This window comes from Vigna unguiculata, chromosome 6, assembly GCF_004118075.2.
Source record: "Vigna unguiculata cultivar IT97K-499-35 chromosome 6, ASM411807v1, whole genome shotgun sequence".
NCBI lineage: Eukaryota > Viridiplantae > Streptophyta > Magnoliopsida > Fabales > Fabaceae > Vigna > Vigna unguiculata.
In genome coordinates this window covers 27,080,389-27,099,256 of record NC_040284.1, presented here as the reverse complement: position 1 = coordinate 27,099,256, position 18,868 = coordinate 27,080,389, and the positions used below count along the sequence as shown (strand labels likewise).

Below are 18,868 nucleotides of genomic sequence, written 5' to 3'. Positions count from 1 at the left end.
ACAGGGGTGTGTGACTTTGTGATTAAAATTTATACTTATTGTTATTGTTTGATATCAGGATTGATGCTTGTATGGAGCGATGGATAGCATTTTGGGGAGTTCCTTGTGCTTGCTCTTTCTTCCACAAATACGCAGTTTATGTTTTTCTAGTGGACTTTATATTACTTTTTATATTTATATTTTTTTTATATCCACAATTTCATACAAACACCGATCACAATTTTTTTTTAAGTTATTTAATTTTCACGTTAAATCTCGGATTTATTTAATAATTAATTTTTTTTTCATTCAAATTTAAATAAAATTTGATTATCACATTAAGTCTTCTTGACTTACTTGGTAATTAAATCTCTCTTAAATCAAATTTAATTATCATGATAATAATTAAATCTTTCATGTTTTAATAAAATTTGATTATTTAATTAAATTTTGGACTTGATAATTAAATTTTTAACTTTTTTAACTAAAATCTAAAATTTGATTTATTTTGTTAAGTCTCATATTAATTTCATAATTAAATCTTTTATTTTAAATAAAATTTGATTATTATATTAAATCTCGGATTTATTTGACATTAAATCTTTTGCTTTTGAATAAAATTTGATTATCACCTGGACGAGTAGAGTGCTACTATTTTTCTGACACGTAATCTACTCTCAAATTTAAACTGGTTTGGCAAATAATTTATTTATAGATTTTTCATAGTTTTTCTTTTATAAGTCTAAAATTTAGTTTTTTTTTTTTTAAATTGATTTTGGTCGATGTCTCGTCACAATTTCGCGACTGTGACAATATTGACAATAAAAAATAATTATGGGTTTGGTAGAGTTAGTTATAACGAAATTTCATGGTTTAGTAGTTGAAGTAGACATGGATTCGAGTGTCCTGTGGTAATCATAGTAGAAGCAGTGGATGAAGATGATCCAAAACCACAGTCACAAAATGTGTTCTACACTCAATCTTCGCCACGTGTCGAACATCATCGAAATCATCAACCATTCTTTGCACCACCAAACGTTCACAACCAACTTTTCTTCATCATCTCTCACTCAAGACATTTCCCAAACCAATTCCCTAATCGCCACGCATGTTCGTCGAGGCGATCCTGTATCCGCATGGATCCTCTTCCACTCTCTACGTCGAGCGCGTGCCGACGTTGACGCCTACACCTTCACCTCCGTCTTGCGCGCTTGTACTCTCTTGCATATGTCTAAACTTGGGACACAAGTGCATGCCCAAATGGTCAAAACAGGCGCGGATTCCGGAACCGTTGCGAAAACCTCGCTGGTAGATATGTACTCCAAGTGTGGGTCTTTGGATGAAGCAGTGAAGGTGTTTGACGAAATGGGTCAGCGAGACGTTATCGCTTGGAACGCTTTGCTTTCTTGTTTTTTGCGGTGCGATCTTCCTGTTGAGGCTGTTGGAGTTCTTAGGGCAATGAGGAGGGCGAATGTTGAGCTTAGTGAGTTTACTTTGTGTTCCGCGTTGAAGTCTTGTGCTTCTTTGAAGGCGTTGGAGCTTGGAAGGCAGGTTCATGGTTTGGTGGTGTGTATGGGGCGTGATATGGTTGTATTAAGCACTGCTCTTATTGATTTTTATTCCAGTGTCGGGTGTGTTGATGATGCTTTGAAGGTTTTTTGCAGTTTGAAGGGTTGGAAGGATGATATGATGTATAACTCGTTGGTTTCTGGGTGTGTTAGGAATAGGAGGTATGTCGAGGCATTTAGAGCTATGGGCTTGGTGAGGCCCAATGCTGTTGCTCTTACCAGTGCTCTGGTGGGGTGCTCTGAGAATTTGGATTTGTGGGCAGGGAAGCAGATGCACTGTGTTGCAGTTCGACAGGGTTTTACTCGTGAGACTCAGTTGTGTAATGCCCTGTTGGATATGTATGCAAAATGTGGAAAGGTTTCGCTTGCTCAATCGTTGTTTGATGGAATTTGTGAGAAGGATGTGATTTCATGGACTTGTATGATTGATGCGTATGGAAGAAATGGGCGGGGGCGTGAAGCTGTTTTGCTGTTTCAGGAGATGAGGAAAGAAGAGAGGAAGGTGTTGCCGAATTCTGTGACTTTTTTGTCAGTTTTATCGGCATGTGGTCACTCTGGACTGGTGGAGGAAGGCAAAAAATGTTTCAAATTGTTGAGGGAAAAGTATGGTCTTGAACCAGATCCAGAGCACTATGCTTGCTACATAGATATCTTAGGTCGAGCGGGTAATATAGAAGGAGTATGGTCTGTGTATCACAATATGGTTGAGGAGGGTACTAAGCCTACTGCAGGAATTTGGGTAGCATTGTTGAATGCCAGCAGTCTTAATCAGGATGTTGAAAGAGGTGAATTGGCTGCGAAGCATCTCTTGCAGTTGGAACCCAATAAATCTAGCTATATTGTTCTTGTATCAAACTTCTATGCAGCCATTGGCAGATGGGATCGTGTTGATGAATTGAGAAGCATCATGAGAACAAAAGGATTGGTGAAGGAAGCTGGAAATAGTTGGATCAATGTTCTAGGCTTGAACCAACATGCTAGGACGCTATCTGTTTGATTGTTCAGCAATACGGAAGTGAAGCTTTACTGCTATTGGGAGATTTCTGCTGTACTTGCCAATATAAAAGCATAAATAGCTACATTTGATCCGGCAGTGCGTTTCTATTTACCCTCATTCTTTTAGATCATTGGTTAGCATTGGATGTCCACAGATCAACCAGTAAGTTACTTTTTCCTATTCCTCCAAAACAGTTCATCTATCTATTCCTTTCACCTGTAAGAAGTGGTTCATATGATTTGATTCACGATCGATTCATCATTAGTGACAGGTTATGAAATGAATGGTACACTTGTGATTGTGTCTGACATGTAGAGAGGAATGCACCCTAGTGTATTGTAGAATGTATATAGTCAATAGTCAATCTTTTAAAAGTACTGAGTTGTTTGCCCAAGATCAATTATGGCTATTGCTTTTACTGCGTCGCTTTATTACTTGTATAGTTTCAGTTATGTAATTATTGTTGTTTGTTTATTATTTATACATTTCTTAACTTTTGGTGTTCATAATCGCAAACTTACAGTTAATATGTAGCCTTGAACTGTGCAGAGGCTATGGTGGAAACTTACAAAGGCAATCGGTACCAGTCAGAACCTACAAAGGCAATAGGTACCCGTCAGAACTTACAAAGGTTAGTTGGTCTTGGAACACGACCTGAATCAAAATAGAAACTTACTACCCATATGTTTCTTAATATTTGGCATGGAGCTTGCAAGTTCTCCTTCTCAATCTAATGCATTCACACCATGTTTATGAGAAACTTCCATTTGTATTCGCAGGTCTTGCAGTTATTCGGCTGGCAGTTAGCCAATCTCATGATATATTTCATTTGTATCACTGCTTCATTTCATTTTAGTTGCAACTCGGAAGAGGGGTCGATCTAAAATGAGATATTCTCGTGGGTTTTTGTTTTTTGAATATCTGTGAACATGACCAGTCATCTTTATGGTGTCTACGCAGCACGCAGATCTGTGACTGGGATGTGGTTATATCAAGTTGTGTAAAGCTTGCAAGAAATAACATCATTTGTGTGAGCATAAAGAACTGCTTATTCAAGTGCATCTTCTGTAAAATACTACCACAAACTATGACAACCCTTCGTTTAAATATGGTAACTATGCACATGTGCTCAAAATTTTATGCATTTTTAATTCATCCTTTGAGTGCAATATGCTTCATTTTAATACTCGATGTTTCTTCTATACTGTGATACCTTTTTCTTTATTTTTAGTAAACAATAAGGACAGTTTGATGCATTATTGCAAGTTTAGTAGGCAACGGAAGGAAGCACATACAGAATAGATACCAAAGACGTCGCAGGATTGTGTTTTGCTTTCACTTTATACCCTTTCTTTGTTTATTTTCACATATATTTGTATTTAGTGCTGAAGATGCTTTCTGTTTTTAGAAGAAAATACATGCTGTGTACTAATGGTGTAAATCTGTTTTGTGTTCTCATTCAATCTCAAAAGTTTTATGAATTTTTTTCGATAACTATCTTTAAGATATGCCAACCGTGAATTTCTGATTGATTAGTGTAAAAACAATTATTAAGCTCTAAACATAGAGTGGTGGCAAAATGCTTTATAACAATCATTAAACTCTAAACATGAGATTAAAGAGTGAGAGAGGATGGTCCTCCCTAGTATTTTTAACTTTATTTTTGTATACATAAAGATAACGAAATCAACTTTCTGATAACAAAACGAAAGAGTTTTCATTTGATTTTAAAATTTCCTAACAATATATAAAATTATAATTTTTATGTATAATTTTACAAAATAATGAAAAATAGGTGACTCAATTAAGCGTATTTTAAGAAAAAGATAATAAATATATTTATTCGACAAAGATGGATAACAATTTTTCTAAAAATAGTCTTATAAATAGAGACAGAGGAAGTATATATATACTATTTTACAATTCCTATTCATTGGGTAATTAGTTTTAACATTGAAATTATGACTGTTGTTTTATTTCAATAAATTAAAAAGAAAATGAATGAAATGAACTAGAACAAATATTCATTTACTTTTGAAAATTTTTTAAATATTAGAAAACATTCGATGGTCTTGATTTATTTAGAAATTGGAAATAATTTTAAAATATATTAGCACGAATACAAAAATATTGTAATATACTAAAGTATTGGGTTTTTTCATATGAAATATACTGTTATATTATTATTATTGATAATACTAATAATAATGGTTGCTTTAACAATACGAGATTATTGGTGACTGAAACCTTTAACTTGTATTTTCTTGTTATATTTTTTTTTTCTTCAATAAGAATATAATACTTTATGAATGTCTATAGCAGTGAGCATTAATAATATATTTCAATAATTCAAACAATCGCATCATAATGAGAGTTAAAAATTTGGCATACTACATTCATTACATATTCAATGTTAAGATGAGTCACCCTGGGATAATTTATCTCTCTTTGGATTTCTGATGATCTTAATGTTACCTTCTTTAATGGTACAAGTTAATCCTTGGATTAATTGGTGTTCGTATTGACTTTTCTAAAATATTGTAACATATCAAAATAACCCTTCAACTTAAATAATTTGTCAATAAAATATTACATTCTCTCATCATTTTATGAACAATAATTTTATAATTAAAATAATATATCTAAATTAATTGTAATTTTAATGTTTAATCTTGATATAAAGTTATTATAGTTAACTTTTTACTATTATAAGATAAACAAAGTACTATATACGAAAAAAATTTTAAAAAATGTTTATACCAATGAAAAGCAATATTATATACAAAATATACCAAACCAAATACATATAAAGGAAAATTATATAAGTGATAATATGAAAAAAAAAATCCAAACTAATACATTAAGAAATGTGTAACTTCGTGTCAAATTAGTTAAATAAAGAAATGTTTAGAGCTTATGAAAAAAAATTGATAAATGTTTGTTTTACCTTCTTTTTCAGATACACTAGAACATCCTAGAATAGACACTTTAGTTGTGTGGCTTGCAATATAACCATGTCAAAATGAAAAAAGAAATAGTAAAAGTTAACAAATTTATCTGTTAAGGTCCTTAATAAATTATTAACAACGAACATCATTAGTTTTATTATGATCAAAGGATTTTAATAAGTTTTGACATTAAATTGTATTAATCTATATTTTATTTGATTAATGTTGATTTTAACTCTTTATTTAATCTAGGATTAATTAATTTTAAAGCTAATGGCAAAATTAAGTATTTTTAATTAAATTTTTGTAAAAAATATTTAGACTATTAATTATTATTTTTTTATATTTTTTGTAGTGTTAACATTTTTCGTTAACTAATATGATTAGAGTAAAATATCATTAGTATATAATAATGAATGATTTTATAAAAAAAAAATGTGATTTGTAGGTGATAATGTAGAAATTGTGAAAATAAATAAAAATTAAAGACATCCATTAAATTAATTTGATCAACCATGTTTAAAGACAACAAAATCTACAATAAAAAATATGAAATTGCAAAAAATATAAGCAACAATTTAAAGTACTAGCATATATATTCTTTTAAAAAAATATATATTAATTCACAGTTAACTAAATTAAATAAATAACAAATTGTTGATGTAGATTTTAAGTAATAACATTTTAGTTATTTTTTTGTTGTTCTTATGAAAATTTCAGTAGGAGTCCTCGGAGTTTGATGTATTAGAGAGCAGTGTCCAGAGGTTGAAGAAGAAGACGAAAAGTAGCAGTATCACCAGCGTCGTAGCAGACACTTCTGAATCGGATCCACCAGAACTCGAAGAGCATCAATGGCGTCGAACACGCGTATCTAGAGATCCGAACGTTACCATCGCCATCATCGTTCATGCATTTCTGATTGAGCTCATTCTCGCCCTCACCAATGGACAAGTCAAGTGCTCTGGAGTACATCAACCAGATGTTCCCCAACGGTACGCCACAAATCCAAATCTCACTTGCAACGCTTTTATTCCAACGTTTCGCTTACCAAATCCGCGTTTCGCTATGCAGAGGCGTCTCTCTCCGGCGTGGAGCCGCTGATGCAGAAAATCCAGAACGAGATTCGCACCGTAGATGCTGGAATTCTCACCGCCGTTCGGCAACAGGTGTTAAAATCTCTTCAATTAACGTCGCCTGATTTGGATTTGTTCCGTCGTTTTCGCTCTCTCATGCCTCCGATTCTCTGATTTCAGAGCAATTCAGGAACTAAGGCGAAGGAAGATCTCGCCGCCGCCACACGTGCCGTCGAGGTATGCGTGCGTGCGAAGTAGTTTAGTTTCCTGCTTCGACCTTTGTGTTGCGACGCGTGCGTTTTATCAGTGCCTTGCTTTGTGAATGCAGGAGCTTATGTATAAGATCCGAGAGATAAAAACTAAAGCTGTGCAGAGTGAGACAATGGTTCAAGAAATATGCCGTGACATTAAGAAACTGGATTTCGCGAAGAAGCATATAACTACCACAATTACTGCACTGCATCGTCTTACAATGCTAGGTAAATCTTGCTTTTACGCCTCTGTTCTATAGGCTGTTGCATGCTTTATAAATTTTTTGACTCGTAGACGCTTTTTTATCTTTTACTTCAACAAACTTACCTATTATATGGCAGTCTCTGCCGTTGAACAGCTTCAAGTGATGGCTTCAAAGCGTCAGTATAAAGAGGCAGCTGCACAACTGGAGGTATCCAATATAATTATTGCACGGTTTACTGCCGTGTATCGCATGGTCCGCATTTGTGTGATTAACTGTTGATATTTCTGATTATTGTGTTAGTTTAGGATGTATTTGCATTGGAGCTTGTTACTACGGTTTGCTTATTAGTTGTTTAGCAGTTTGAGGCTTTCAGTTGCCTTTGCAAAGCGTTATGGTTTTAACTTTTGAGCTTTGTCATTGATTTTAAACATTAATATTTGATTGTTTTGCTTTTGTATATCTTTTCTTGTTCTACATCTAGTGGTAAACAAGGGAAATTAATTCACTAAAGAATTTGTAAAGGATCATTGATTGAGTCAAATGACATATTTCATTTTGTATTGAACAGGAAAATGTAGTTATTGTGATGTATAAGAGGACATCTCCGTCATTGTAGATATTGAGAGAGTTTTTATGAAAAGTAAAGTGATTTAATATGGTGTCTTCCCCGCAAAGGTGTCTCCTTGTAACATATATTCCACATTTAATTCACCTTAGTCAAATGATAAAGAGTGGACGAAGTATAGAAATTTTATCATAGGAAGGTTCTATCATTGCTCATCTCTATAGATTTTCTAAGGATGTATAACAAATAGGCTTCTGCTTAATTTGGGGGAGAAGGGGAGGGGTTACAAATAGGCTGTTGGATGTTCCAGCTCTAGTAAAGAAACCTCATTAGATTTACCAGTTGTTTTTCTAATATCAATCCCCTTGATATTGATTTTTGCTTCTGGGTGTACACCACATTTTGCTTTGAATTTGTATCTGCAGGTGGTGGGATATGGCCTGGTTGTTTGTCATTGTTATTGACTGCGAGATATGATTAAACATGATTCTGAAATAAGAAACTTCTATGTTAAGTTGAGAATTTTATATTAAGTTTCACTACAAACTTACTTTTGAGACACCAAGTTCCTAAACATAAATCACTTCACTTCAGATTCAATTTTACCTGGAATAATTTTTTCAAAATTAAAACCATCTACTATCAAATACAGATATGGTTGAACTTATTTTGAATAAATAATTGTTTATTTTTTCCAGCTTCCTGAAAGTGCTTAAGCTATTATTTCTTAATTTATCCAGAAAGTGGCGCTTAAACCTGATGATAAGTGCAATGATTTGCCCAAATATTATACTTTGGAAGTCTTCTTTGGTTTATTTGGTCTGCACTATCTGATCATGGTTTATGGTCCTTCTTTTTGATATATTTGATGATGAAAGTTATGCTTATTGTTTTAATTAACTAATCTGTAAACTCAACTTCTTGCTTTTGTTTATTTATCAATTTGTTCATACTGTCATCTTGTATTTCAGGCAGTGAACCAGTTATGTAGTCATTTTGAGGCCTATAGGGATATCCCAAAGATCATGGAACTAAGGGAGAAGTTTAAGAATATCAAGCAAATACTCAAGTCACATGTGTTTTCTGATTTTTCTAGGTATATTATTCTTACTGATTTCTATCTTCTGCTCTTTTGGAAATCTCAATGGGCACTATAATATGAATTGGATATACAATGTTCATTTAGATTGCTCATGTATTATTTTTTCCTAATATTTCTTTTATGACTTGCTATTAACCTCACTTGTTGTGGAAGCTGTTTGATCCAAAGAGGCTATGTGTAACTGGCTTCCTCAATTTTCTGTTTTTGTCTCAGCTTAGGTACCGGAAAGGAGTCAGAAGAAACTAATTTGCTACAGCAGTTGTCTGATGCCTGCCTGGTTGTTGATGCATTAGAGCCTTCTGTAAGGGAAGAATTGGTAAATAATTTCTGCAATAGGGAGCTTACTTCGTACGAACAAATTTTTGAAGGAGCTGGTATGTTTGATTTGTCTGCTACATTAATTGTATAAATTTATTCATAGGGTTATTGTCAAATTTCTATATTTGGTTATCTTTTTCCACATTTATAGAGCTTGCAAAGTTGGACAAAACCGAACGTAGATATGCATGGATTAAGCGCCGAATGAGATCAAATGAAGAAATTTGGAAAATCTTTCCAGCTTCATGGCATGTTTCATATCGGCTCTGTATCCTATTTTGCAAGAAGACGAGGTATGTTATTTACTTGTTTATGCAAACCATCTTAGTATAAGTTATATAACACTGGATTCACGCCTTACCCATTAAAGAAATCATGGCCATAGTAAAACAGGTTTACCCCTTGTTTGTTGCGAAATGACATTTTAATTTATTGAATATGAATAAATTTATTGCGGCAGTTTGGGAGTGTTACTTGAACTTCATTTTCCTTCCGTCTGACATTGAATTTCCAATCATTTACAAAAACTTTTTTGGATGTTTTGTTGTATATTTTATGTTATGGTTTTGCAAAAAGTTGTGATGGAATTAAGCATTTTACAGAATATTGTCATTTCAAATGTAATAAATTTAGTTCTGGTTATTGTATAGAAAAACATTATTGTGTTTATGATACTTGTTTTTACAGAAAACTACTCGAGGACATTCTTGCTAATCTAAAGGAAAAGCCAGATGTTGGAACCTTGTTATTGGTAAGCCATTGAACAATACAATACCGATGATGCTGTTTTGTATCCATTTCCCATTCCCAGGACCTTTAATTACAATATAACTGTCAACGGATGTTCTTATGTTATTTCGCAGAGGCTGGTTACAATGTACAAAAGCTGTCAATTTTGTATTTCAGATGAAAACACTTACATTTTTGTGTTATTTCGGTGTTTCATCTGTCAATTTCTTGCAGGCTTTACAAAGAACTTTAGAGTTTGAGGATGAATTGGCTGAGAAATTTGGGGGAGGCACTCAAAACAGAGAAATTGCAAATGAGATCGAAGAAATCGGTAGGGGGACTAATTCTAGTAATAGTGCCTTGGATATCCGGAAGAAGTATGAAAAAAAGCTTGCTGCTCATCAAGGAGGTGACACTGAAGTATGTTATATAAATTTCTGAAGTTAACAGTGCTTATTTATAAGTTATTTTCTTCTCCTTTCAAAATTGTAGTTATCAAATGATTGTCATGTTTTAATTTTTGTATAAACAGGAGAAAGATGGAACTAAAGATTTGGCAGTGCCTGGAGCTGGGGTACGGTCTCATTTGACTATTTTCCAATTTATATAATTGATTTTATAGATTAAGTACATATGTTTACAATTGTGGTCTGAGATATGCTGTCATGATGATGTAAATTCTTGAGGAATTAACCTTTTTGGTTTGTCTTTCAGTGATTTTTTTTTTCTTGCCTTTCTTGGTCATTGTTTTCTGCTGCGTGGCTCTTTATGCTAATTCCTAGTTAAGTTTGTGACACAACATACTTAGTACTTTCTTACACCCCCAAAAAAGGATGTATTATACCTTAGGACATTGCTTTTAGTTTAAAAGATCTCGAGTCAAGGTTATTTTCTTTTACTTTTTCTCCATATAGAAACCCAGGAATTTTGTGGATTATATTTTCTTGATTTCACAAATACTGTTGGTTGTAGTTGTGGCTTTATTGGAGGTTTTCTCATTTTATTCTATTGGACTGTTTTGCCAAGACAAACCTGACAGACATTTATGTTGTTTGGACAGTTCAATTTCCGTGGAATTATTTCATCTTGCTTTGAGCCTCACTTAACAGTATATGTAGAATTGGAAGAGAAGACGCTAATGGAAAGTCTGGAGAAACTAGTTCAGGTAATTTGTGTATCACCTTTTAGAGGTGTTCTGTGATTTACTTATTTTTTTAATCTTGATTAAACGTTTCATCCACTATAGGAAGAGACATGGGATATTGAGGAGGGAAGTCAGAGTAATGTTTTATCCAGTAGCATGCAGGTGAGTCCCTCGATCTCTTAGCAGGTTACGTTAGAGCAGTGTAATTTGCCTCTTTATTATTTCATGTCTTGTCAGCTGTTAGATGTTCTTATAGCTGGTATCTGATTAACTGTTGTGAAAGACTAGTGTGGCTAAATAGCTTAAATATTTTTTTGCCCCTTTCACAATTAGTTTTTGATATGCTTTTTATTTGCTTTATTTCTCTGTGTCGTGCTACATAGTTGTTTCTTATTATCAAGAGAAGCTTGAAGAGATGCAGTGCTTTAACAAAGAACCAGACACTATTCAATCTGTTGAAGGTAAAGTTTTATAATTTTTTAGTTTGATGTTTCTATTTTATATAAGAAGTGATAATGCGTAAGCTTTTAACTCATTTTCTGCCGTTTTATTTTCCTTGTTATGATAGTTGTTTAGCCATTGAAATCAAAATATAGTGACATACTATTGTTTGTGTCCAAATTTTGGACTATTGCTCGTAATGTCCATTGAAATACAAATATATATGTCAACCTATTTACTTGTATCAAATGGACTTCACTAGTAAAGATTAAAAAAACACTTGCTTAAATAAAGTTGAAGGGTTCCATTCCATCTATTTGCTGATTAGTGGTTGTGCCGACTCAAGTATGACAATTTCTTGAACTCTGTTAAAGACGGGATTCATTGAATTGAGAACACTAGTAAAAAAAAGCAGAATAATAGGCACTGTTTCAGTGAGTCTTGTAATATCATTAGTACTTGCAATGTTGTTATTATTTTAATTCCCCTTCTCTTAATGAAGCTTAATAATGTAGTGTTTTCCTCACATTTCAGTTTGATTAGAAGTTATTATCTTTTATTGTTAATGTGTTAGTCAAGAGTCCACTCTGGATGTTCAAAGTGTTTCTTTGTTTGATAAAGAGCATAATTGTCCTGATGAGACTGGTTTCTTTGCTTATTTATTGTTTTGTTTTTTGTTTAGTGTTTAAGATAATATATTATTTTCCTCCTACATATTTTATATCTTCTAATTATATTTCTTTCCTTTCAAAAATAAAAAGAGAGAAGACAAAGAGTGAGTTTTCTGATCCGGGAGTGTCATGGCTTATATCAGGTTAAACAGCATGTTCATTTGCAAAACTGTTTGATATAATTAAGTGATGACACAAAATATTTGCCCCACATCTTATTCAATAGTTGCCCGTTTTAGCTTATGTTAGTATTAAGTGTAGTTGAATGTGGTAGAAAAAATAGTAAGAAGGATGTATCATCTTTGGCTGTAGTGTTTTAAGTTTTGGAGTATTAAAAATAGTATTTTTTTTAACTTTGTGGCTGAAAGTAAACTGATTTTTAATTGCAGTGCATACTGGAATGTAATGGGTCTAGCTTCATGCAGTTTATGACTTTATTCCCTTTCAATCTTAGGTTTTCCAAAGAGTTCTCAAAGCGTATGCTACGAAGCTCTTTGCTAGACTCCCAAAGGGGGGAACTGGAATTGTTGCAGCAGCCACAGGCATGGATGGACAAATAAAGGTATTTTCAAAGCAACTGGTTATTCATCATAGTGAGAAGTTGCATATTAATGCTGTGAAACAGCTTTCATTATGTGTGTGTTTTAATTCTCTGGAAATTTTGAACAGACATCTGATAAGGACGAAAGAGTGATTTGTTACATTGTGAATTCAGCAGAATATTGCCACAAAACGGTTGGTTTCTTTGACCATTTTCATCCATTTCATAATGAGTAAATTCCTGAAGCCTGATTTACTGACATTTATATTTGTACTTGATAGGCTGGTGAACTGGCTGAAAGCGTGTCTAAAATAATTGACCCTCAATATGCAGAAGGGGTCGATATGTCTGAAGTGCAGGTATTAATACCTTCTCTTAGTGTGTTTTTTTTTCTACAGCTCTCATTCTAACAGAGATATATACAGGATGAGTTCTCAGCCGTTATAACAAAATCATTGGTGACCTTGGTGCATGGTCTGGAAACTAAATTCGACATTGAAATGGCTGCAATGACCCGTGTGCCTTGGGGTACCCTTGAGAGTGTTGGTGATCAATCAGAGTAAGTTGAATTCCTTAATAAAATTCAACAAATGATTATATATCTTGTGACAAAGTTCATTAGTTTAACTGTACTATTGTCATGCAGGTATGTTAATGCCATAAATTCAATCTTAACCACTAGCATTCCTGCACTTGGAAGTCTTCTTTCACCCATCTACTTTCAGTTCTTCCTGGACAAGGTGATTCTCTATAACATGGATTAAATACATGCAACTTTGGTTTTTTAATGTGAAGGCTAAGGACAGTTTCTCTTCTAGCATAATACTTACAGTTTTATAATTAATCAAGTATACATTATTTATTTTAATATAATTTTTTCTTTTGAATTTTCCGTTCTGTTATTTCATATTCATCTTCAATTGTTTCTGAAATATCTTCTGAAGTTTATTCTTGATAATATCTACTGATAGTTTGTTAGTTTAAGCATCCCTAGTAATCACATGGTGTGCAGTTAGTTGAACTTTTTTTAGTCTAATATTTTATTTTAATCCGCAGCTTGCTTCATCTCTTGGTCCACGCTTTTATTCCAACATTTTCAAGTGCAAACAAATATCAGAAACTGGAGCTCAACAGGTACTGACTATTTTTTTAATTCCTTCAGTTACATGAGTGGTAAAGTCAAAGCATAGTGTTTGACAGGTTCTTATTTGCGAACTGGTTTATGTTTTATGGATAAAGAAATTTATTAGAATGGAAGTACTATGCAGTGGACAAGGTATCTTGCAAAACCGTAAATTAAAATTAAAGAAAGGAACGAAGGACCTCTTATTAATACACTAATCAGATCCCTTTAAAATGTCTAACATAGAAGATGGTTATTAATTTGTATGATGTCTTTGACTTTCTCTTTTGAATGTTTTTAAATTGAACTTTCTTCACTCTTACTCTTAAATGGTAATTTAATGAATTAAGGCATTTCTCTTGTCTATGCCTGAAAAAGGTTTAGACTTTAGAGTCCATAATGTTCGCCACCACCATATCTTTTGGCAGGTAAAGTGTATAAACCAGAGTGTTCCTCTTTGTAAGGTACACCACAAACAAATGAACAAAAAGAGTACTTCATTTGGCTGGGTGCTCCCCTGATCCTAGCTAGATTGTTCTGTTTGGGTGGAGTGCTCCATTGACTCAAATTTTCATATATTCTCTGGATAAAGGACATACAATTATGCTAATGACTTAATTACATAATGCACCAAGGTATTTATCACCCAAATATAATAAATCATAAATGAAAAAAATCCAAGATAAATCATATTTAGGTATACGGTTCCTTAAACTAGATTTCTTATCAAAGATAAAATCCATAAAAATAAGAAATATATTAATATCTTAAATGACAATTCATATATTAAAATAACGCAATAATTCTTTTCTATTTTGTATCATGACTACAATTAAATATTTGATGTAGTAAGAAGAATCCTTTGCTTCTTTTTGTAATGATAATAATATATGCTTCCAAGGAGCTCTTGCAACCCAATTTATGATGTTAATAAACTAATGAACTGATTTCTGCAGATGCTATTGGATACCCAAGCTGTTAAGACGATTCTTCTTGAAGTTCCTTCCCTTGGTAGACAGGTGATATTAATTTGTATTCAATAGTTTCTACTGCTTAAATATAACTTCGTATGATGTTTGTACTACAAGAAATATCACCATCATGATAACCTATGCTGTTCTGTTGTCCAATTGTCCCCCTCTCCCTTGTTTATATTAATTTGACAACTCCATTTTCAAGTTTTTCTTTTCCGGGAATTTTCACTTTAGAAAATGCCTCTTACAAGAAACTTAAAATATATTTCCAGATCCAGTTTTGGGATGGACGATATTTATTGATAATAAAATTTCAGAGATAAAATACACATAAACCTGGACTAGAAATTGATATTTTAGAATCAAACCGAAGTGAATAGAAATTGATATTTCAGATTTTTTTGGTTATCCATCTCTCTGAGAGTTCAGTCCGTGCTTAAAGAGTCTACCTTCCTGTTGGTAGTAATGGTTAAATATCAATCAATACACGGTTTGTGCTCTAATTTGCATTACAGTTCATTAAAATGAGAGGTGCTAGGATAGTGAGATAAGATTTGCATTACTGTTCATTACTGATGTGACTATCTTGACCAACCAGCTGTTTTATGACGCATATGAGCTGTATTGCACTGCATTGACAAAACTGTCTTCAAGCAGTCTAGAATCCATTGTCAAATTAGTAGTGAAAATGACGTTGTGTTTGCATCTCTAATTATAGATTTGTTGCATGGTTGTCACTGGTTTATCTCCTTAGACTAACTGTTTTCTTTTTTTGTGATAGACATCAGGTGCTGCTAGCTATTCCAAGTTTGTGAGCCGCGAGATGAGCAAAGCTGAGGCCCTTTTGAAGGTTTGTTGAGCATTTATTAGTAAAATGTTATTATGTAAAATTTATTTTGTGTTTGGGTTATAGCTTATTTGGTGTTAAATACATCCGAAGGAGTTTATGAATAGAAAAATACTTCAACCTAAAACCCAACCTGAAAATTCCTTCTGACAAATTTGTATGAATGTCCGTTTTTCAGGTTATACTTTCTCCAGTTGATTCTGTAGCAGATACTTATCGTGCATTGCTACCTGAGGGTACACCCATGGAATTCCAACGCATCCTGGAGCTTAAGGTTATAATTAGCTTGTTCTATCAAAATCTCTGGTTGATTGATTGCTGGTTTTTGCATTATTTCTTTGTTCTGGACCTCTGATTATTGAGATGAGTCTGCCAAGGCTGCTCTTATAGAATATAGGAAATAAATTTATGGTTAAGTTCACGACTGAATAAAATTAATTCTAGCTGAACAGTCATAAGCAAATGTCACCCTCTTAGGATAGCACCAATGTTACATGGCAAATTTGAGAAGCTAATAAAGAAGCACTTAGAAGACTCAATTGGTGAAAATTAGTAGTTTATCAAATCTGTCACTGTAGCAGATCAAGGATCTGCAATTCAATGGACAATTAAATATAAGGAAAGTAATACTATTTTTCAAACTTGAGGAGCTTACATAGAAACACTTAGAAGAATTAATTTGTGAAAATTAGTAATTTAGCAAATCCGTCACTGTAGCCGATCAAGGATCGATAATTCAATAACGCATAACGTCTTAGGAAAGTAATGATATATTCCAAACTTGAGGAGCATTAGAAGAATCCTTTTGTGGAAATTAGTAATTTTGGTTAATCTGTCACTAGAAGATCAAGATCACTAATTCAACAGTCATCTTTTCTAAATTAAAATGTTATAACAAGTAATCTGATAGGAACCCTGCTATGTCGTCATAGAAAAAGTGGTAGTAATCCTAATTACACGGGTAGAATCATAAAAGGAATAATGAAAAGATACAAAAGTTCATCGATGGTTTGCTAGTCTCTCTTCCCATATCTTACCAAATTCATGCCCACTTTTCTCTGTCTATCTTATAGCTTAAATCCTCACTATTTCCTTCCCTTTCTATTCCCTCGCCATGTTTGCTGTTCTGTTTATTTTATTCCTGAGTACACTTCAGTAATTTTGGGTCCTCTAAGATAATCTACTCAGTGTTATCAAATGGCTGCGCAAGATAACGGTATGGTGGCGGTTTCTCCTGTCATCGCCTTCCACTATTTTGAAGGTTATGGCATCTTACGCCATTTCTGCCGTGTCTCCCGCCATGGACGTGGTGCTGTGGCGGTTCACGGCTCCTATGGCGGAATATCGGCTTTTTCCTTTATTTTTCATTTTTCAAAATCTTATGGGCTTGGTCCATTTTTAAATACGAGTCCTTGCTTAAGAACGTGAATCTTCTTCACGGTAGAGCCCTATTTTATGAACGTGAATCTTCACAGAGAGAGAACCCTAAGCCTGGAAAGCATTAGAGAATGAGCCTTCTTGGTCGTGGAGTCTCCTTTGAGTCATCTATGGCAAAAACTTACCCTGGCGACATAAGCTCCGACGACCTAGACCTTGAAACCAACTTTTTTCCCCTATCTTGTCCTTTTTGTTTGTTTCTTTTCCGTTTCTTTCTTCCTCATCTGTTTTTCTGTTATTTTCTCTTCTCCCTTTTCAAATGTTCCTCCTCGTCTAGTTGCTGCTCTGTTTTTATAGTTCTGTGTTTCTTTCACAAATTTTCAGAACCAATTAGTTGTTTTTTCTTACCTTTTCTTTTAAAACATTGTTCCCAATTATTTTCCACTTATAGATAACGTCCAGCACCCAAAACCTAAGCAATGTATCCTCAAATTACTTAATGAAATACTAGTGTTTTTTAATCATGTTTAAGACTTTGTGATGTCATTCATGAGAATTTTATAAATATTATGAAATTAGTTTGTCATTATGCTATTTTTAATATATGTCATTTTTGTTGTGTTTTTTTTAGGGTGTAAATTTGTCTGTCATGCCATTTTCGATACTTCTATTTACGGATTTTTTGCTCAACATCATAACCGGTTATGCACTATTGATAACATTGCTATTTACAAACCTTGTCACAAGTGTTATTACCCTAGTACATAGATTATATGAAGGTACTGATATAATTGCTGAAGAATCGAGACTGATGAGGAGCATGCAATGCATAAATCCAACTGAAAATATGTAAAAAATAAACCAATATTTCAATTAAACTATATTAGTTAATATTCAGCAATGGTTCATGCTTTGCTTATGAATTCTATCACGTGAGGCAAATCATTTGGTTTGTCAGATGCAACCGAATACATGATTTGTAATGTTTGGATGATTTGATTTGTGTTTTCAGGGTCTGAAAAAAGCTGATCAACAAAGCATTCTTGATGACTTCAACAAACTTGGGCCTGGAATTAAGCAAACTCAGGTTGCACCTACAGTTGTGCCAGCAGCTCCTCCAGTAGCTCCTGTGGTACCTAGCCCCTCTGCGGTTGGACTCATCGCGTCGAGAGAGGATGTTCTAACTAGGGCTGCTGCACTTGGACGAGGAGCTGCCACCACTGGGTTCAAGCGGTTCCTAGCTCTAACTGAAGCTGCCAAAGACAGGAAAGATGGTCCTTTCAGAAAGCTCTTTAATCCATAATTAAGAGAGTGTTACAACCCCTATTTTTTGGCCGGTGCCCTTAAGCCTTTTTAGTGTTTTTTTTTTCTTCTCTTTCATTCTTTATGTAAGTTTAATATCATGTTTATCTGATTTCACTCGAACAACTGAAAGCTGATAATAAAGAGATCTAGCTACAAATTTGCATCATTCTTTCTGTAGCTCATAAATGATTCTTCTTGTCTGTTGCTTGTTACTGCCCCGATTCACACTATCATGGGCTGTTAAAATTGTCATGTCTGTTTGCTCCATTCTGAAACTGTTGAATTTTGTGTGATTGATCTTGAGATTAATTCTAGAGCCTAGTGGACGATGTTGGGCTAAGAGGACAATGGAATACAACTGTCAGTAAATGAAGTTACGGAATGTTCTTCGACTGACACGTTGTGAAGCTTAAATATTAAAAAAACCAAAAAGTGGCTAGTTAATTGAATTAAAAAAATATTTGATAAAACTATCCGATTAACTAAATAATTTTTGTAAACTGACATGAAAAATGTTGATCTATTATGCATATGTATGTGATAATCTGAATTTTAATAAAATATAAATTAAATGTATTATTAGAGCTTATTAGAAGAACTAAAAGTAACAAATAACTAAATATGACTGTATGTAGTATCGACAATGAGATATTAATTATGTAAACTATTGTTTTTAGAAATTAACTGAGACATTAGGAAAAAATCACAA

General features: G+C 33.4%; 2 protein-coding genes across 7 annotated transcripts; both read left to right on the top strand.

The window, feature by feature from the left end:
• Positions 1–858: 858 nt before the first annotated feature.
• LOC114186873 (pentatricopeptide repeat-containing protein At5g66500, mitochondrial-like) lies at positions 859–4,033 on the top strand. 6 transcript variants are annotated; one of them, XM_028074929.1, is made up of 4 exons: positions 859–2,706; positions 3,094–3,175; positions 3,505–3,655; positions 3,776–4,003. In XM_028074929.1, exon 1 carries the CDS (start codon positions 913–915, stop codon positions 2,542–2,544), a length of 1,632 nt encoding a protein of 543 aa, XP_027930730.1. In that variant the 5' UTR covers positions 859–912; the 3' UTR covers positions 2,545–2,706; positions 3,094–3,175; positions 3,505–3,655; positions 3,776–4,003. The 6 variants fall into 6 exon arrangements, with proteins under 6 accessions (XP_027930730.1, XP_027930725.1, XP_027930729.1 ...); XM_028074924.1 differs by having other exon boundaries at positions 3,094–3,655; positions 3,776–4,033; XM_028074928.1 differs by lacking the exons at positions 3,505–3,655; positions 3,776–4,003 and adding an exon at positions 3,324–3,467 and having other exon boundaries at positions 3,094–3,153.
• Positions 4,034–6,197: 2,164 nt separating this feature from the next.
• Positions 6,198–18,426, top strand: LOC114188281 (vacuolar protein sorting-associated protein 53 A). Its single transcript, XM_028076884.1, has 24 exons — positions 6,198–6,484; positions 6,564–6,658; positions 6,746–6,802; positions 6,894–7,044; positions 7,159–7,229; positions 8,559–8,683; positions 8,903–9,063; positions 9,159–9,300; positions 9,695–9,758; positions 9,971–10,156; positions 10,269–10,310; positions 10,797–10,901; positions 10,983–11,042; positions 11,264–11,341; positions 12,447–12,554; positions 12,662–12,727; positions 12,815–12,892; positions 12,959–13,092; positions 13,180–13,273; positions 13,590–13,667; positions 14,613–14,675; positions 15,412–15,480; positions 15,656–15,751; positions 17,867–18,426. Exons 1-24 carry the CDS (start codon positions 6,436–6,438, stop codon positions 18,155–18,157), a joined length of 2,463 nt encoding a protein of 820 aa, XP_027932685.1. The 5' UTR covers positions 6,198–6,435; the 3' UTR covers positions 18,158–18,426.
• The last annotated feature ends 442 nt before the right edge of the window (positions 18,427–18,868 follow it).